General features: G+C 35.6%; 1 protein-coding gene across 2 annotated transcripts in view; it reads left to right on the forward strand.

Annotated features, from left to right (window-relative positions):
- Positions 1-22,151, forward strand: part of ptp4a3b (protein tyrosine phosphatase 4A3b) — a 39,972-nt gene that overhangs the window by 5,469 nt on the left and 12,352 nt on the right. The window contains exons 1-3 of one of the 2 annotated variants that reach the window (XM_073846688.1): positions 12,926-13,084; positions 14,230-14,844; positions 15,039-15,131. In XM_073846688.1, coding sequence (XP_073702789.1) covers positions 14,740-14,844; positions 15,039-15,131 — 198 coding nt within the window. In that variant the 5' untranslated portion in view covers positions 12,926-13,084; positions 14,230-14,739. Of the gene's footprint in view, positions 1-12,925; positions 13,085-14,229; positions 14,845-15,038; positions 15,132-22,151 lie in introns of those variants that run through there. The other variant, XM_073846689.1, reaches the window with a different exon arrangement.

Raw genomic sequence — 22,151 nt, forward strand, 5'->3', positions numbered from 1 at the left:
AGAAAGGTTCAAACATCAGCATTTATCTGAAAAAAAAAGTCAGTATAATTTTTGTTTTATTTGGGAAAGAAACTGTAGAAATTAATACTTTTATTTAGCAAAGATGCTATACATTTATCAAAAGTGGTGATAAAGACATTTATAATTTTACAAAAGATATCTATTTCAGATAAATGCTGTTTTTCCTTCATCAGAGAAACCTGAAAAAATGTACTCGGTTGTTTTCAACATAATAATAATAATAATAAATGTTTTTGAGCATGCAAATCAGAATATCAAAATGATTTCTGAAGGATCATGTGTCTGGAGTAATGATGCTAAAAAATTATGCTTTGAAATCACAGGAATAAATTACATTTTTAAAAAGTTATTTTATTTACAGTTTTAAATGTTTACAGTTTACAGTCTTGAGACATTAAACTCTGTAAAAATGAGTTTGATAAAAAAATAGTATTAAATGAGTTGCAGGTATCACTTAATCAAGTAGTTGTTGTTGATCTGTCCTATCGGTTTCTTTTTCAACTGTGAAGAACAGAGTGCTGATGATGAAATCTGCATTGTTCACACTGTATGCATACCTTAGTCTACGCATAAAAAATGAATATACTTTGGGCTTTAGTCCCTCATCTCTTGTGGATTTTAGGCAACAGACTAAAAGCAGGCTTGCTTACTTAAATTAGACTGTTTGAAAGAAAAGAATCATCTTAATCTGATCATCTTGTGCTTAAATGATGCTGTTTCATGTTTAAGAAGTCAGTTCTTTCTTTACACACACACAGGGAGAAGGTTTCATTTCTTAAGACTGAATGCTTTCTTAATGAGATTTCTCCATAATTCCCCCTCTGTTCCTTAGGTGATATGCTGGAGCTCAGAGCACTGTGTGTGGCTGCATGTGTTTGGGGTAGATGAGGGAAAAAGGGCGGTGAGTGCCTCACAGGGAAATAAAGAGTCATGGTGGTGATGGTGAAGTCGAAAAGAGAGAGCAGGATAAACTTGATGGAGAGATAGAGCACAAGCTGGTGTCCGAGCACTCCCAGGGGATTCCTTGTGGCCAGTGTACAGAGACACAATGAAGGGAAATGCTTCCTGTGGGGATCCCATAGAGTTCTGCTACAACTGTATCTTTCTTTTGTGGGAATAGATCTCTGCAAGCATCATTTGCATTCATCTAGTGCAGGGCTTGCAACCCCGTCTCAAAAAAACAAACAGTGGTCCACAGGGCAATTGGGAAGCCCCTGAGCTCCAGTATAAACTATAGTTATGTGTTTGGGGATTTTGAGGTGATGCAATATCATGAGAGATATCCCAGTGGACTGAGACTACTCTCTGCAGTTGTATTTCTCATGCAGTTTACACACGGACATGCATGTCTTGCATGTTGGACAGTTGATTGCAGTGAACGCCGAGTACTTTTACGTCATTGTGTGCTCATATTCAAACTGTTTAGATTAATCAGTCTGAAGTCCAAACAAGTATCTGATTATGCACCAGCAGCTGTGGTCAAAAACGGCTGACCTGGAACCATGGTGACCCCTGAGAGAGCCAGTGTTTATACTGGTCCATCCAGAGTGAATGGATGCACGTAGACCTGTCATGTGAATTAGTGTGATTCTTTTGGAGTGTGAGATGCTGTGTATTTTTTTTTTACATAATTATACAGTTGAGGTCAAAAGTTTACATACACCTTGCAGAATCTGCAAAATGTTAATTATTTGACCAAAATAAGAGGGATCATACAAAATGCATGCCTTTTTTATTTAGTACTGACCTGAATAAAATAGTGATAGTTTAGTGATAGTTGTTGTATAGTTCCTTGTTTGTCCTGAACAGTTCAACTGTCCTCAGTGTGAAAAGATGCATCTCAAAATCATACAGTCATGGTTGGAAAGAGTTGAAATAGACAAAAATGCTGAAAAAAAATACCAGAAAATTTGTGGGTCCTGAAGGAATTTTCTAAAGAACAGCGGACATTTTAACTGTTCAGGACAAACAAGGGACTCATAAACAACTATCACTAAACAAACAACAACAACAACAAAAAAACACAGTTGTGAATTATTCAGGTAACAACACAGTATTCAAATCAAGTGCATGTAAACTTTTGAACAGGGTCATTTTTTAAAATTCAACTATTATCTTCTCTTATGGACTATTTGTAAACGTCTTATATGTGAAATATCTTATTCAGGTCAGTACTAAATAAAAAATAAAATAACATGCACTTTGTATGATCCTCTTTATTTTGGTAAAATAATTACCATTTTGCAGATTCTGCAAGGTGTATGTAAACTTTTGCCTTCAACTGTGAATGACTCCTTTTGAACCTGTTCTTTTTATTGAATCCAGAAAATATAGCATGTCTGTCATTTGGAAATAAACTGTTAAGGGAAGTAAATAAATATTAATTAAAAAATGTCTTTCTCAGTATTGGTAAATGAATCATTAAAAAGCGTATAGTTAAATTCCATATTGTTGCCGTTCCTACCTTAAGAAGCAATCTGCCCTCATTCTGAAGCAACCAATATACACATAACAATAGGCTTTGCCAATTGCCATTAAACATTGTTTTTAGATGTCATCCTCTATGTATTGTCTGTTGTGCTAATGATGCTTTCTGTTGCACTGGAGAGTCAGCAATCTGATTTCTCCATCCTGTAACTGATATGAGCCTCTATCTTTAATAACAGAGCTGATTCCTGGTGTTTAAGTGCAGCAAGTCCTGATAGCACTGTTAGGACATTGACTAATTCCTGACCTTTTGGTGTGCAATCTTGATCTTTCTCCATTGGCCACAGATGTGAGACTATCTCGGGCGGGTCTGGTGTCTTTCACGCAGGTCTGGAGAAATGAGTGAGGGTGTGAAATGTTTTAGTACAGGCTGAGTGGCAGTAGACAGATGGGGCTGTCATTGGACTCTTGCTCTCAGTAGGAGATGGGCCTGAAGAAGTAGGACATGTTCTTAAAGGCACACCCAAAGGGGCTTGTTAAGACCCATCTGGAAAATAAAAGTTATTTCTATCATTCTTGGGAGAGTCCATAACAACATCCAGAGACATACCGTGATTGACAAGTTTCCCGAATGAGTTTGAGTGCTGTTTGTTGGACGTGGCTTTTGCTGCTTTTAATCTGAGTAGATGTTGCGGGGCTCAATGACAGGGATGGTTCTCTGGTCTGCGGCCAGTTTGATAGTGTTTTGGGCTAGTACAAGGAACAGTCCTAGTTGGAAACTAAATCTTCCTGTCATTGATCTTGTACATGTGTTTGTCTTGTAAAGAGAAACTGTTTATGCAAATTTAAAATTGTTGCAAATTTCATTACATCAAAGTAACATACAAAGTAACTTTATTTAGCCTCTTACATTAAAATTAAACAAAAACAACTTGATCTTTGAATGATAAATAATCCTCATTGCAAAAACTACTGCCCTTGACTGTACTGGGCGTGCAACAGTTTACATTTAGAAACAGGACAAAGAAATTCCCAGGCAGCATGCCATTGATGGAGTGGCTTTCATTCCAAGTCTACATGCTTTGAACTCCTCTAACTGGATGCCTCTGATTTTGGAGTTTTGATTATTTGTGTACAAAAGCACCTATATGCCATCCCAAGATAAATCTATCATTAAATTGTTAATTTCAGTATCAAGTTTCATCTTTAATATTTGGCCATTTCTTTACGATAGAAATGCTACAGTCACTGTAATGTTTTGAATATGTGGACATAAAAATGTATAAATGAGGGTTTAATAATTTATTTTGAAATTGTGATGAACAGTTAGCATATTAAGAAAGTTATTGATGTATCCACCTGTGTTTCTGTATAGGTTTATAAATTATTTACCTTACAAATCTAATAAAATGGTGCATGTTGCAATAGCATTATGCTTTTTGATGATTTTTAGATTGGTTTAATATATCATGCAGCCCTGGAAAATGGTCTAATAATGCGTCTCATGGATTCTCGTTCATGGAATGCACCACTTCTGGGAAAAGTGCAAAAAAATTTTTTAAATCAAGAACTTGATTTGAATTGAGGACTACTCTAGATTCATGACCGGTTTTTCTCTGAAGTCTGAATCACAGTATGTGATTGACCACTTCCATTCAGATGACTGTGCAAATATACAGCATTTGTTCTCTTATGTAGATATTTCATGTGTCAGCTGCAGTGGTGAACACCAGGCATGGAGGAATCTTCATGGAGACGTTTGCTTAAATCAGGTCTGCCAGCTGGAAAAGAGAGTCAAGTTTCGATAGGTGGTGGTGACCAGGGAGCCTCCCTAGCATGCACGTACAGCATGTTTTCTGTCTCTCTATTTCCTCCCCTCATCCTATGAACCCCACATGCACAAGAAATGAAAGGAAAGCTTAAGGGAAGGTGAGAAGCATTGCAACACCAGTAATTCCTGTGGCTCATGTGTGTCCTCATGAGTAGCAAACACTAAGCCACAATGAGCAGCACAGTTGGAAACACCCCTCAGATGTTTCTGAATTCACTAGACCTACTCAAAGGCTAGATGGGAACTATGCAAAACAGTCCATAGTCCGTTCTCTGCATGTGAGTATGTTTGATGCCGCTTTACGAGACAGATAGTTCGTAGTTCTCGATATTATCTTATGCACAAAATTGGAATATCACATAAAACATTTGCACATAAGCACCGTTTCCATCCAGCGGGTAAAAGAGAACAAAATTGTCACTTCCTGATAAACTGGCACTATATAGACCTTTTTCCTGAGTAAACGATGAGCACTGCCTTCACGAATTCTAACGTCAGATTGGATGCTGTTCTGTTCCGGTCTCCATAGGAACCCATTCAAATAAAGCCGGCAGCTTCGTGTCATTTAAACTTTGAGGAGTAAGGCACTGACAAATGACGGTCATTGCGACATTGCAAAGTAATGGCGCTATAGAGCCATGTGCTTTTTAAAAACATTTTAATAGGTTTAACATTAGATTAACAGCTGGGAATACATGCTACTTTAACTAGAAACACTGGAGACCGGAAATACAAAGCATTCTTCAGTCAGGCATGACTTCCGCCTTGAGGAAAACGTCTATGTCACTAAGAAAGTAGAAGCCGCCACTGAATAGAATAATTTTTTTTTTAAATTACTTCTCAGAGCGAGCAGACGAAACAATAAATGCGGTCATTGCTTTCGGAAGATGATGCCCGCTGTTTGGGAATGCAGTTGTGTAAGACAGTTCTGGGAGGCAATTAAACAGAAAAACTTTGACAGACTTTTTGCTGGTTAGTCAGGTTTTGCTGTCCCACATTGCAAAGTCACTACGTTTTTGATGCGACAAATGCGTTTTCATCTCCCTTTATTTACCAGCCAAAAACCACCTCAATCGAGCATAAAAACTTTTTTGCAAATTAAAGGTTTTTCATTTGAAATTTGGGGTTTCCATCACTTGTTTATGCTGCGATATTTCAAAATGTGCATAAAAACAGGGTGATGGAAACATAGCTATTGACTGGTTTTACTCAATTTTGCCAACAAAAATAGTTCCAATCAAAGCCATAGCAGAACTGTGGTGTGTCTCCAAACAACACAGCAGTGTTGAATCGAGTCAATGATTCAGTGACCCATTCATAAAGACAGACACTTCCCTCTTTTCTGAATAAATCAGCCGTTTGAATGAATCTGTTGAATGAATTACTAAATGACTCACTCATTTAAACAGCCATTTGCTGCTACCTACTGGTAGTTTGTTTTTTATTTAAAAGTGTTATTGCAGTTCATTGCATGTTCTCTACAGTTTCTTATTATTCTAACTGAATTAACTGAAAAAAATTTGTTTGTATATGCATCAATTATAGTTCTTAGAAAGAAAACCGGAATCAGCAAAAATCAGTATTGGCAGGTCAGAATCGGCCGAGAAAATTAGGTGCTTTAACTAATCAGGATTCAGTCAGACTTACTGAACATAAACGGCTTTTTTAATGCATGTTAAACTTGCCACTTATGTGGACAACAAATGTTGTAATATGTTAATAATGGCACCAACGTAATGTGTGAAAAAGACTCAAAAAAATCCAGTTTCCTGTATTTAAAAAGCAAGTTGTATAGTTTGCCTGATCCTATTGAATCAATGCAGAAGAGATGTATGTAATCCAGTATGACATATTTGTAATCAGTTACTCTTGACCCTTATCATGCTAGATTCTTGAAGATATCTCTGGAGAAAAGACCTGTTCCAGAACTAGCTTGGAGTGATGTGAATGGGTCATGTGACTGGAAAGGAGATGATGATGATCTCAGTGTTCTTACAGGATTACAGCACTGCTTGTATCACTCTTGTGTTATGAGGGACACTGGGTCCTACAGGTCAGAAGGGATAAGGATAAAACCCCAGATCTTTGTGACATCACAGGGATGTTGCCATAGAGAACAAACACCATTAAATACACGCAGATCTTTTGTAGTAGATGTCAGAATTGTGGTGTTTAAATCATCCTGTTTTAGTTTCTGCAAAACACTAATAAAGTTAAGGATTTGAGAGACTTCTGATTGAGAGTGAAATGCTTCTCTAGACATGAGCATTAATTTAGATCATAGTCAAAGTTTTATTTTGTGTAGAATGGGCACCCTTTGAATATCTCAGAACGTGATTTCTAATTGTGTGGTGGTACGAATAATGATTTTGTCAGTGTATGTTTGCCTTCATTTGGAAATGTTTTAATTGAGTTTTACATCCAGCTTTCCATGTGGTTTCGCTAATACCATATGCTTGCGTTATGTCTGTTGCAAATCAAAGGATTGAGTCCTCTTCATGTGGTATATCCTTAAATGCTTCCTTATGCGTATCTTATGCCTGGTTGAAAAAATTGCAAACCACACGTACATGCAGTGCAACGTGCACGTGTTTAACACACATCAGAGTGTCACAGTGAAAAAATAGCCACATCATATATTAATCTGATTTAAGGAGTGCCTTATAAAGGAGAGTCTGCATAGCAATGTTCAAGTTTGTTGAACTCTAAACTGCAAATTTTTATAGTGTAGAAATATTTGACCAATAGAAGATATAACATCACAGATTGACCCTTGGCTCAAATACAGAGTTTGAATCTGCCTGATTTTGAAGGTGTAAAGCCTGTGTCCTGTTGCCCATATTCCAAAGTAATATCTAACGAATGCACTTTAGTATAGGAAATTGAACCAGCCCTTGTCTTGCCAGTTTAGAGTCTTGCTCTAACCAGTATGCATGTTTGTTTTGGTCATGGTGACCTTATCCTAGTGCAGTGTGATCTTTGCATGCTGTTAAAGGTAATAATTGTCACTCAGTTTTACAACATGCAGTTTTTAAAATAAGCACACTAGGGTTTGCACTGGGTGTTCTTGTATCTCAATTGACAGTGTGCGATGCTAGCCAAGGTCATGAGAGTTTGAACGAGAGGGAACACATCTTGAATGCACTGCTTTGAATGAAAGTGGATATAAAACATGCAAATAAATTATGCAAATGTAGCCTAAATGTTCTGTACAAGTTTCTTGTAGATAATGAGGGCATAAAGTTGACTGGACAAATGTTGAAAATTTGTTAGCAAGTTATGGTTTGGGTTGAGTGACTGAACATTTTAGCTTTGATTGCTGTCCTAGGGACAACTTCGAAGCAACCACTTCAATGTCATTGGGTGACTTTTTGGGTCTTGGTTGTCAGTTTGAGAAATGGTTTGACATCACATTGCAAAGGTCAGATTTTGTCATTCGTAATTGTTTTTGAATGTCAGATTTGCACTAAATGTTTATATTCATGAAAAACCTTCAGTATGTGGCTGAGGAATTAGGGCCCTATGAAGTCAGTTTTATTTTTATTTTTTTCAAATTCATTTTTTTTTTCTATTTTCTTTAATTTAATAATAAAAAAGAATAATTAAAAAATAAAATGGAATATTGTCAAATATTGTCCTGTTTTATTTAATTTAGTTTAATTAAATTTTTATCATTCCAGAATGTTTAATTTCAGAGTAATTGAAAAAATAATAATAATTACAAATTAATTACAGAATGTATGTTTTTATAAACGTTCCAAAATGTCTAATTCCAGAATTAAACATTTTTAATCATTGTAGAATGTTTAATATGATGCTGAACACCCTTTAGCTTTGACAATATTTGACTATTCCATTAAAATTTTTCTGGATTAAGTTTTTTTTTTTTTTTTTCCTAGACTGTGTTTTAATAGTTAAAAATAAAAATATTAATCAAAACATGTCTAATTAATTGAAATCATGAAACTTACACAATTTAACATCAATGCATTAAAAGTTCAACAAAAAGTTACATTTTAAGGCCCTATGAAATACGTTTTAGTTTTTTCTTAAATTTAGCTTGATTTATTTTTTTATTTTTATTTTTTTACTAAATTCTGTTTTCAGTTATTTTCTGCATTAAATTGGAATGGTTTAATTACATTTTATAGAAAATAAATATAAATATAAATATAAATAGATTTTATTTAAAAATATTGTTTTATTTTAATTTTCTTTGTAAATTGTGGTAAATAATTTTTCTGGTCATTATTCCTTAAAAAAAAAGATGTTTTAATAATTTACTATTAGCTGTAGGACTGGCATTACATTATGTAGTATTTCTGTCACAATTTCTTCAAGTTAAACCAAATTTGTATTTTGACAGGTTACTGTGAAGACCTTTAAGTTTCTGTTTGTATTTTATCTGGTGCATGAAGGGACTCTTAAGAGCAGTTTTAAAAGTTTTTTTTTATGTGCTCATGTACTCATAAACACCACGAGCATGCCACATGCTTCAGTGTGTGTGTGTAGTAAAGTATGTACGTAGCTTTCAGCATGGCGGAAAACATGGGGCCCTAGTTACTGTTGGGGTGATCCTGTTCAAAATGTTGTGTTGAGCAGTCATTTAAATTCTGGGTTTGGCATCTGGTGTCTCAGCTCCCAGGAATCTATGGTCAGATGTCTAACCTTATAAAGTTACAAGGCAAAGAAATGTCCATATGATTAATTATTTTCTTCCAGCTAATTATTTAATCCAGTTGTAAAAGGCGAGGCCTTTTTTCCGAGTGGCTCTTTTTTTTTTTTTTTGGGATGCTCATGTTTCAAAACAAGTCCCCAGTTATCTTTAACTCCCGACCCTCGTCATTTCGGATCTGGCTAAATTTATTAGGTGACAGCTGGCAGAGGTATATTTAGAACACAGGTGGCCATGAGAGCCTTCGTGCCCTGCAGTTCCTCTCCAGTCAAGTGCAGAACCGTGGCAGAACAAAGCCAGCCCAGTCCTCAACGTGCTCTCACCCGTCAAATACAGGTTCAGCCCCACCAACAGGAAGACACCTGTGGACCTGTTCAATGAACTAACACCTCCTGAACTCCCATGGCCGTGTCAGTCAAAATGTATTCGCTTTTCTGTCCAAACGAAAACCTAAAACATGAGTGTGAGAGTGTTAATGTGCTTGGTCATTTTGGATCTTAAACATACTAGTTTAATAAAAGATCATACTGAAATTTTCACAAGGCAGTGGCTCAAAAGTGTGCGTTGATGTTGCCAGTGTGGCATCTGCTGCCCATTGGCATTACCGGAGTGTGCCACGGGAGCCCTTGCGCAGAGGTTACTTGAGCACAGCTGAGTGGGGCAGAGGGGAAGTGTTCCATATCACTTCTTACCTTCAATAAACATTGCCTTCATTTAGCAGCTGAAGTTCCAGAAGCTCTGTTTGTAGTCCCCTGAAAACTCTAGAACTTGAGTTAATTAGAGTCTGGAGAGTACTACTAGTATGTGTTCTGCTTGTGATTAGGTTAGTTTGCATAAAATAATTGGCTTTGAGTGCTGAAATGCTTAGGCTTGAAAATACCTAGTTGGTTAAGGTTAAGTCGAACAGCCTGTTGGGGAAACAATCAGTGGAGGATTCTAGAGCCCATGAGTTCCAGATTTGTCCCTGTGGCAGTTGAGCCCCTTATCAACATGGATAACAGCCTAGGCCACATGTGGCCACTTTCTATCACTCCTTTGTTTAGTATTATGTATGTAAGTGTATAGGGCCATCATTGGGGGGTTGGGGGGGTACATTGTAGAAAGTGTCCTGTGGTAGAGTCTGCTTATTAGGCAAAGTGGAAAGGGCACTCATCCATTCAAAATTGTCCCAGGACCTGTGAATTTTAGTGACAGACTTTGAACATAATTATTTTGAGCTATAATTTTGATAAGAATTATATTTTTATGTTTTATTTTTTTATTATTATTTTTTGTCTATTATTTTTTGTTTATTTTGTGTGTATAGTATTTTAGGTATTTAGGAGTATAGGTTTTGGCTGTGATGTTTTTAGTGATTCTAAAATGTATTTTATTTTATTATTATTCCATAATGTTTAATTTCATACTATTGATTTTTTTTATTTACTTCCTTTTAATTTATTGCAATTTAATATTTAGTATTTTATTTTATGCCAGAATTTTTAATTTCAGAGTGAATTTCTTTTTACATTTATTACAAATTAATTACAGAATGTATATTTTTATAATAATTCCAAAATATTTAATTCTAGAATTAATAATTTTTAATAATTCTAAAAGGTTTAATATGCTGCTGAAACACCCTTTAGCTTTGACTGTTAAAAATATTTTCAGTTATATTATTAATAAGAATTATACGTTTTATTATTTATGTTTGCATTCATTTATTTATTTATTTATTTGTGTGTATTGTAGTATTTCAGGCATTAAGGAGTGTAGTTTTTTGGCTGTGATGTTTAAAGGAGATGCCAAAATATTTAGTACCAGAATTTATTTTATTTTATTTAAAACCTTTTTTTAATCATTCTAGATTGTTAGTTTTTTTTTTATTACAAATTAATTACAGAATGTGTGTATTTATAATCATTCCAAATGTTTAATTCCAGCACGAATCATTTTTAATTATTCAAGAATGTTCAATATGCTGCTAAACAATATTCACAATACAATGTTTCATTCTGTGCTGCTAAAATAGATTTCTGTATGATTTTTATCTCTGATTCCAATCTGTACTTTTTTGCCATGTTGAGAGTTCTGGTTCAGATGAGTCATGTGTTTGTTGGTTGTTTGATCACTTGGAACACTTGCCCTTGATGATGTCATTTGCATTTCATCCTTCAATTAACTGGTCTTTTTGAAGCCAGGCCAAGACTTCTGGGGGAAAAAAAAAACTTTTGCTGAGAGCCTATTGTGTAAACCTGTTTACAAACAAGCCTTGTTGATCACAGAGTCTGGTTAATTCAGGAGCTGCTAGACAGTAAGGTTATGTAATTCTTAAAATTCATTTGTTCATTTTTCTCTTTCTCCACTCCATGTGTGCAGTTTTAAATTTTTTGAGATGCATGAATACTAATGGTTTCTTAAAAAACTAAGAAGGGACAAATGACCTAGCCAAATAAATAACAGAGTGCCTGGTGCCAGCAGTCCAGATTAGTGTACATTCATAGGTCGGAGTATCTATATTTACCCCCAGAGGCAACAGAGCACCTGAAAACACACTGCACTAGTGGGCAGAGAGGCCTATCCAACCTTTATGTAAAAGGATTTGGCTCAAGATGTGCTAAGCCCTCAACAAGAGTGGCAGGGTAACTAAAAGGTTGGCAGTCTGTTTTCTTATGCGTTAAATCCTACGTAACATGATTTACACGGTTTAGGTATCAGAATGATAACCTCATGAAGAAAATGTTCTGTTGCTGAGAGCAGTTTCTTTAAATGTTATGAATTCCATTGTTTTTGTATCAAAAATGTCTGGAGACCCTATATTTAAAGGGACAGTTCACCTTAAAAATGAAAATGTATCATACAGGTTTAGAACAGTAAATGTTGACTGAATTGTCATTTTGGGGAAACCAGTCAAAAGTTTTTGAACAGTAAGATTTTTTATGTTTTTTAATATCTCTTCTGCTCACCAAGCCTGCATTTATTTGATTTAAAATACAGAATTTAAATATTTTTACGATTTAAAATAACTGTTCTCTATTTGAATATATTTTAAAATTTAGTTTATTCCTGTGATTTCAAAGCTGAATTTTTAGCATAATTACTCCAGTCACATAATCCCTCAGAAACCATTATCATCATATAATCATTATTATGTTGAAAACAGCTGAGTAGAATTTTTTTCAGGTTTCTTTGATGAATAGAAAGTTCAGAAGAACAGCATTTATCTGAAATTATAAATGTTTTTATCATCACTTTTAATCAATTTAAAGCATCCTTGCTAAATAAAAGTATTAATTTCTATAACTTCTTGACTTAGTTGCAAAAGCATTTTATTTCAGATAAATGCTGATGTTTGGATCTTTCTATTCATTAAAGAATCCTAAAAAAATACTTGACCTAAAAAAAAGTACTTGACTGTTTTAAATATTCATAATATTAATAAATGTTTCTCGAACAGCAAATCAGCATATTAGAATGATTTCCAAAGGATCATGTGACACTGAAGACTGGAGTAATGATGCTAAAAATGTAGCTTTGATCACAGGAATAAATTAAATTATAAAATATATTCAAATAGAAAGCATTTATTTTAAATAGTAAAAATATTTGGAAATTGTACTGTTTTTGTTGTACTTTGGATCAAATAAGACTTAAAAAAAAAAAAAATCTTACTGTTCAAAAACTTTTGACTGGTAGTGTATATTCTTGTTTCAGTCATGTTGTAAAAATATTCAAATGACAGGGCAGGATGTGGAAGTATGTGAGTTTTAAACCACTTACAGTCAAGTAAACTTTTTATGGGCGTACTTTGTGTATTAGAGTGTGTATTATATCTCAACCTGCCTCTAAAAACATTAGACATGAGTGTATGTGGTAATACCTATTAGATTCATTTGCCATGCTATTTTTATATTGGGATGAAGAGAGAGAGAGGTGGGGGTGGACTGGTCACCACTCCTCCTAAGAGCATTACGAGTGCGTTTGTTTGTGACATTAGCGGAGTGTGCTGTCACTGTCATATGGCAAGCCAAGGCAGCCTCGACTGGTTTAGAGCAGAGACGGTTATTCCGGATCGCAACCGTTCACCCTTTGCTGTTCCCAGCAGAGCCCTGGGCTTAATCCCGAGTGGAACACAGCCTGTCACAGAGGTAAAAGGGGGGACAACTCTCAAGAGTCATGGGGGAAATCAGACAGAACCGTTCCGTATGATTTTCTCATGCATGTTATTTGGGAAAATGGCGTGTAGCTGAGGTTTCTTCGTGTTTTGATTGTTTCTCTCTGCTTTGTTTCTTTTCTCTTCTCGCTTTGTTTTTGATGTGTCTGACTGAAGTTCATGTTTAGTTTAGGTTTTTGTCTTTTTAAATGTTCAAATGTTTAAAAGTGTCTCATTGTTTGAGAAGTTGCCACAGGTGAACGCTACTTCCTCCGCTGTCAAACTATCTGCTGTTAATAGTTTGTGTCCAATTTGGAATTTTTAAAGAGATATTTCACCCTAAAATGAAAATGGTCATTATTTACATATCATTTAGTACTGTACCATTCAAAAGTTTTTGAACAGTAAGATGGATTTTAAATTTTTTTTTTTCCCTTTTTAAAGAAGTGTCTTCTGCTCACTAAGCCTGCATTTATTTGATCAAAAGTACAACAAAAAATGTAAAAATTATAAATATTTTTACTATTTAAAAAAACTGTCTATTTTAATATATTTTAAAATGTAATTTATTTCTGTGACCAAAGCAAAATTTTCAGCATCTCTACTCCAGATCCTTCAGAAATCATTCTAATATGCTGACTTTTAATGTTTAAGAAACATTTTTATTATTATTAATATTTAAAACAGTTAAGTACATTTCTTTCAGGATTCTTTGATGAATAGAAAGATCCAAAGATCAGCATTTATCTGAAATAAAAAGTATAGAAATTAAGATAAGAAAAGTATAGAAATGAATACTTTTATTTAGCAAGGATGCTTTAAATTGATCAAAAGTGATGATAAAGACATTTATAACGTTTCAAAAGAATTCTATTTCAGATAAATGCTGTTCTTCTGAACTTTCTGTTCATCAAAGAAATTCTACTCTGCTGTTTTCAACATAATATAATAATAATGTTTTTTGGAGCAGCAAATCAGAATATTAGAATGAGTTCTGAAATAAATGCAGGCTCGGTGAGCAGAAGAGACCTTTTTAAAAACTTACTGTTCACAAACTTTTGATTGGTAGTGTATATTATATAGAAAATTGTATATTAATGGATTGGTATATTTTTACTTTCTGTCTTGTTCTCTCAACAGCTTTCTCCTCCAGCTGCTTGTTCGTTAATGGAGTTCCGGCAGGGCAGCGGTGATTACTGCCACGCCCAACATCGCACCGCTTGAGCACGGGTGGATATGCCCGAAACCTGCCACTGAATGTCCAGAGAAATGCCTTCTCTGCTCTTCTCTTGCTGGTCTTTCTGACTGACTGCTTTGCTGTGCACCAAATGGGTTAATTGGCATCACTGCACCTGGCATTTAGCTACCGGACACTGTTCCACCCGTCTAGTTGCCCGGCGGAATATCCCTATCAGGAGGAAGAGGCAGATTTGTTGGAAGAGGAAGACTTTTGTGGCCTCTAATTTCCCAGAAAGGCAGCTTTCGATTTTATATACTGATTAGTAGTGATTTATCGCAGAGGATCTTGCAAATCCCTGACACCTTCACTGTGATAGTGCATCTGCTGTAGTGCCATACTGTGAGTGGAGCTCTGTGGATCCTGGCCCGGATTGGGTGCTCCTTTTTTTTTTCTGTAGAGTGGACACCAGCATGGCCAGGATGAACCGTCCGGCTCCTGTCGAGGTCTGCTACAAAAACATGCGCTTCCTTATTACGCACAACCCAACCAATGCATCATTAAGCAGCTTCATTGAGGTGAGAGAGCATTTAGATATATGCAACAAAGATCTTGAAAGATCACATACTTCCTGCTCTGAAAAAGTCTGTAACTACTCTGTTAATGCTGCACATAAATGGATCGCAACCAAGATCAAATTCAAAACATTTGTTCAAAATCCTAAATGTACTCTGTTTTGTCCCTCAAAACTTGTGCAATCTTGTTTCCTCAGGATCTGAAAAAGTATGGAGCAACAACAGTGGTGCGTGTGTGTGAAATCACCTATGATAAGACACCGCTGGAAAAGGATGGAATTACCGTCATGGTGAGATATTTCTTTGTTTTATTGTAAATAAGTGTTATTTGTAAAGTTTATTTTTCTTGTAAAAAATAATGCCTCCCAAGCAGTCCTTTCATTTTTTAGTTTGAAAACAAGGTTATTGCGTAGGGTTGTAACAATAATATGTATCACATCTCGATATCATCGTGGTCACATGACGGTTTGAAACGATATAGGTCTTCCGGGCAAAAACTGTAGTTTTTAAAAAAAATATATTTAAATCTTTTTTTCATTCTAACATGAAAGGTCTAAAAAAATGCACAATGTGGCTTAATTCGCTGCAAGTTTCAAAGCGAAGCATGCACTTCGTTCAGACGATCAGCTCGCGACCCAGTGTTTTCCATGCCTCAGAACATCTCAGTTTACACTGAATGCAGTGAACTTGTTTATTTCATGTGCTATTTACATATTTACATTTGTGTAATTCCCAACATTTTAATGGGCAGATTACAGCATTTCACTAGATTTGTAGTGAGACGTGTTTTTGTAAGCATGTTTTCAATGAAGTTGGAGTTTTCTGTCAAAATAAAAGCCAAAAATCATTAGGATATTAAGTAAAGATCATGTTCCATGAAGATATTTTGTAAATTTCCTACTGTAATTATATAAAAACTTCATTTTTGATTAGTAATATGCATTGCTAAGAACTTCATTTAGACAACTTTAAAGGCGATTTTCTCAATATTTCGATTTTTTGCACCCTCAGATTGCAGATTTTCAAATAGTTGTCCTAACAAACCTCAATGGAAAGCTTATTTATTCAGCTTTTAGCTTTCAAAAACCCTTATGCCTGGTTTTGTGGTCCAGGGTTACATATATGGCTATTACTGTCATAGGAATAAAAATAATATCAAATTGCTGTTATAATAATTATAATATTTTAATTTGTTTGGCTTCTAAAACACCAGTTTGAATGTAATTTAGACTGACACGGTATACCACAACTAAAAAAAGGGTTGAGTACCCACTAAAGTTCAGGTACATTCAGTCAATTCACTGACTTTTTTTTTGACTTAAGTTTTCTTAGTTAATTTTGAACTGTCAAAGTGCATTAGATAGAAAATGTAACTTTAAAATGTACAAAGGTTTAATAATATTTAATATTTAAACATTTCTACATTTTTATTGGTACTTTATTACTTGGTCCACTTGGTCCAAATCTTGTTTCAAAGTAACTTTTAGGAACGTTCCACATTGTCTTAATTGACTCAACATTATTTCTTTTTGTTTAAAGGTCCCATATTGTACACATTTCTGGAGGTTTATTTTAGTTGTTGATGTCCTTAAGAATATATATTTGCGGTATAAGTGCCAAAATCCATCTCAATATATTTTTACAGCTCCTTTTTTAGGAGCTCTGTCAAAAACAGGTCGATTTTGGCCCATCTAATTAATATTCATGAGCCTCTCTTCTGATTGGCCTGTTATTTTCTGAGTGACGCACAGCCAGGCCAACCACAGGTAACTACGTCATGTATGCTGTAAGTGAGCTCAGAGCAATAGAGAGAGCCTAGCTAGCTTGCTGATACTCAACAGGATATTTCAGAATGATCATTAATGTTTTTTCTTTTTCAAACACCGAATGCAGTAAGCTACATAACTGTTGCTTCAGTAAAGCCCCTTTCACAATGCGCGCTGATTCTGGAAAATTACGGGAATGAGCGCTGTGTGAACAAAAGCCAGAACCATAAAGGCGGTGTTGTAGTGATGATGCACGTTACCCTCATCACGACAAAAAAATATGTGCAAAGTGGAATGAAGCGGCGATCGGGCAGAGCCAGCTCCTCACTATCAGCGCTGAAGCACAGTTTGTTCAGGTTAGTTTCAGTTTAGTGAAACGTACGCGTCGCATTACATCTCACATTCAAACGTCACATGTCTTTATGGGTTGTGTGTAAAGCACGCACAGATTCCGGAAAACAACTGTGAATGAACCAAATCAAACAACTCCGGAACAAATCATGGGACACATTATCCGTGTATTTACCGGAATCGCTGAGTGAAAGAGGCTGAAGTTGACGTGCCACTGGTCTCTTATATTAACGTTGTTCGGAAGCCTGTGCAATGATGTAGTTTCCTGACATCCATGGACTGAACAGCGTTTTCTCGACTTGTTTTCGTGTTGTTGTTGCTCAACAATGGAATGGATTGTTGTCTGGGTTTGACAAAAGGAGGGTGGGACGTGATTGGTGTTCGGGGTGGTGACTGAAGGCGGTGACTGAGTAGATCGGACATCACATCGTTACGGAAGTCACAGTGTCTCGTGAAAAGAAACAGCTACTTTAAGCAGGCTGTGTGCAGTTTACTGTGGATTGACTGTTTTGAAACTCATATGGTAGTTACATAGCCCCTAGACCTCAGTTATCATGAAAAAAGCCAGGAAATTTGATTTTGACATAATGGGACCTTTAATAATAATAATAATAATAATAAATAGGGATGCACGATATGAAATTTTTTTACCGATAGCCGATAATTAAGTCCTCCTTGTGGCCAATGCCGATACCGATACCCAATACGTTCGTATTTTTATATGATAATTTTGTGCACCCAGGAGAATACAAAATCTAAGATAAACTAATGAAATGTATATTATATATCTGGGTCTAACAATCATGGCAAACATCAGTCCTGACTCTTCAAAAAAAAAATATATATATATATAAAAATATATTTTTTGTGTAAGGCACCACAATTCTAAATAAATAAAATGCTTTGACATTTGTCAACCTGGAAAAAATGAAAAGTGCATCATGGAGTAACGTCAGATGCCCAAATGTCCGTTAAAGCTTACGTGTAGTTCATTCTTATTGATCATATTATGAATGTGTGCATCACATTCACACAAAACATCAGAATCGAGATAAAAACATCTCAACTATTCAGAATGCCGCAAGCCCAACGCAGGTAATGTGACATGAACCAACCAATCAGCTTCACCCTTTCCCTTCATAACATTGAAAGGACTGCCAAGGTGGAGAAACAGCTTATCATAGCTGTACAGGAATAAACATTTTTAAATAAATTTAATAACAGAGCTACTGCAAGCGATTTTTAATGCTGAAAATCCATTTATCCTTTGCTGAAACATCTGTGTCTTTATGGAGAGCGCAGGTCATGGTTGCTTAGCAACGGCAGACGCCACTGCAAAGCAGGCTACAGAGCGGCGCACCTAGCGTTTACCACACGTTTTAGACGCGACATGTGAACGGCCCCTAAAACAGATTCACTGCGATGACGACCTCTGAAGTGAGATATAAGATTTGTTGTGTTAAAACATGACGGCTTTTTACCTCCTCTCGGAATCCTTGCTAAACATGTATTGCATTGTCCTCATCTGCCTCCGTGGAAAACTTCCAGACCGGCGAAGACGATGATGACGACACAGATGATGACGTATTATGATGATGATGACGCGAGAGTCACTGCATTTTGCAGCTGCAGTCACTTGCACTCGGAAAGCAGATGAATCTCAGATAAACCAGACTGATTGATGGATTTACCAGCAAGAGTACTTTATCGGATCGGATTTCATTTATTTATCGGAGCAATAAAAGTGACGTAATTTTTACCCATATCGGTCGATAATTTATCTGTCCGATAAATATCGTGCATCCCTAATAATAAATATAAATGAAATAAAATTAATATAAAAATCCTGTCATTAATTGCTCACCCTCATGTCGTTCCAAACCCTTAAGACCTTTGTTCATCTGCGGAACACAAATTAGTCAGAAAATTCTTGCATTTCATCAAAAATATCTTAATTTGTATTCCAAAGATGGACAAAGTCTTACAGGTTTGGAACGACATGAGGGTGAGCAATTAATGACAGAATTTTCATTTTTGGGTGAACTATCCTTTTAAACTTATTAGCCTGAAATAAAAAATAAACTTTCTCAGTGTAATAATAACTCTTATACAGTGATCTATAGACCATTTCAAGGATGTAAACAATAACAAGCGCGTTGGAACGTTACTGCGCATGTCCGGTCCTGAAACATTTCCGGTAGCGCTATTTCTCCGATCTGTCAATACGAACACATTCTTTTAAAATCTAGCGAAAAAGCTAGTTAAGGTAAAAAAGCTGCTCATTAACTAATCGATGCTGCGTGCGTGTACACGGGAGATTGCTAAAAGCATATCACATGAACGGAAATATTGTGAACATTTATTCGTACAATGGATGTCATCAGTCTGAAGCAAGCAGTGCAACTTACTTCATGTTTTGTTCCCAAGATATCCGGAGGTTGTTCGTGATTAATTTACTTGCATTGCGTGGTCAGTCTGAATTTCTGTTTAAATATTTGTTTTCATTAGTACATTACTTTTCACAATACATATCGTTCCAAACAACGCTAAATGTATGCTATTAAAACTAAGCGCTTGATGCTATTATTACGTGTTGAATTCATTTCAACATGTGTTCAACGTTGGTTTGGTCAAGTTTGTTGCTGTGGAACAGTGCAAGTGGAGGGTATGAATGCTCCGAATCATCATGTGATCACAAATAAACAAGATCGTCGCAATTCAATGCTGGCTAACGTGTTTTACATAAACCTGTATATCTGCAGATTAATAAATGCACACATAAAGCATTCATATATGTTTTTATGCACGTATTTACTGTTCACACCCACACAAATTTTATAATTTTATTTATATATATATTCATTCATGTGAAAATGAATACTGGTGTAATGTAAAGGCTGATGCTAATTCAGCTTTTCACAACATATTTTTTTATAATAGAAATCATTTAAATAATTAATCATGTTAATAAACATAAAATACTTATTTCAAAAACATAAAAAAAATACTTTGTCCAAACTTTTGACCAGTACTGTATATAAACAAAAAGCATTCTCTCACTTTCAACTGTTTTTATTTCCAGCACATGTATTGATATGTAAATATTTGTATGAACATAAAATGCTTCAACAACTGAAACAACATTTGAACTGAAATGGAGTACAAAGGGGGAACAAATGACAAAAGCAGCAGTCTGTATCCGGCCTGGTCATCAGTCGCTTTAAGTACTACACTAAATTACTGAATACTACACTCAAGTTCTCAATCACATCTGGGTGTTGATATGGTCAGATGTGGTTTGTCACTGCAGGATGATCAGCTGTCCTTGGGTGTCTACAGATGATGGCTCTCCTTACACTGCCTTCTCAGATTTGGTGACCCTTCTGTATTTCTGCAACTGTTTACATCAGTTTAGAATACTTTCTAGAAAACAAAACAAAGGATATTAGCCATCATTATGAAAATGTATATAACATTTAACCAATTCTATGGGAATTACAGGGAGCTAACAAATTTCAGTATTACACTGTATTGTCAGATTTAGTGACCCTGCTGCATATTTACAACTGCTTACATCAAAATGCTTCCTAGACTAAGAAACAAATGATATTAGAAATCACCTGTATAAATTTTGTTTACATTATATAAGGATAAAAGTAGAAAAACAATTATTTAATATAATGCACAATATAAAAAAAAAAATAATGCTATTATTGCTTAATACGTCAGTACATCTTGGAATTAACATTACCAAAGCTTATGTGATGGAAAATAATATTTACCATAAACATTACGTTTTGTAAACTACTGCCGTTAACTGTTAACGTTACACAATACGACATTCACGTACTTTCATGTTACTCACTGCATTTGTCAACTGACAAAATAACTAGACGACTAATATGAATTTAACCCACATAACACTTAGCAATAAAACAGAAATAAAAAACTTGCCTTTTTTCATTAACGTTACACACGAAAGCTAGATGCATATGTAAACAATGACAAAATGCTACTTTAAATTATACGGCATCATACTTGAAGAGTTAAGGTAAAGATATACAAATAAACTGATTAATTAAAAACGATATTTACTTGCCTGAATCGAAGTGTGCGCTGTATATCCTAGAGTTGCTTGATGTTATCCAGCCTTCTCCTTCACTGCCGCAACACGGGTACGTTTCGCGGAAATCTACCGTTAAACACGTCTCAGAATGTTAGTACCGCCCCAGAGGGAGCACACAACCACCGAACGACAAGGATCTAATTTTAATTTAGACATTTAAGCAAGATGTTTGTATATATATGACCGCAATCCCACTGTTCATAAAGCGCTTCTCGCCATTGTTTTGAATGCACTGGACCACTAACCGGAATCGTCTTGGGACCAACGACGTCACTTCCTTAAGCCGCCGAATAGCGCTTGAAATGGTCTATAGTTGATATCTAGGCTTTTTTTTGCCTTTTTAGATGCATTTGACCTTCTCTTCTGTAGATGTACATAACAGTATATGTGTGTCTGATGCACAATCCCTTGCTCTGTCAACTAGATGTAATAATCCTGGACAATTTCCCAATCATGGCAGCGTCACTTCATGCCTCCCTTCCTTTAATTAACACTCTTGATATACTGCAGTGAGGCTGCAGTAATTAGTGATATAAAGGTGATTAGCTCCCTCTAATATCATGTAAAGCCTGGATTCATATGTAGGAAAAGGTTCATCCATATCAACACAGCCCTTCAGTGGAGCACACATGCTGCATGAATTGGCCGCCCAGTCATGTGATATGATGTCAAATGGAGTGAGATGAGGTTGCTTTCTGTCTGGTGCTCCAAAGGGAACTCTGCATTTGAGGATACAATCCTATAACGTTCGGCCAAACATCAGATCTTTCTCTGCCTTCACCTTTTTTTAACTACTTGAATCCAACATCCACATGTGTTTTCAGTTTGGCTCGTCAACATTTCCCTGTTACCATAGCAGCCAGAGGGGAGCTTGATCTCTCTCCCTCTGCGCTTTTTATTAAGTCTCATACACCCTTGTGTCCTTTCACTCTGCTGAACTTCTCATTAAATGATAAGACATATACATGACACTACATATTTAACTTTGAAGAATTCTAGAAATGTAGCTTTTTAAGCCTCCTAGAGTGAACTGAGGTCATTGTGAATTTCATCCAGCATTCTGGTGT

Source organism: Garra rufa, chromosome 9 (assembly GCF_049309525.1).
Source record: "Garra rufa chromosome 9, GarRuf1.0, whole genome shotgun sequence".
NCBI classification, from domain to species: Eukaryota; Metazoa; Chordata; class Actinopteri; order Cypriniformes; family Cyprinidae; genus Garra; species Garra rufa.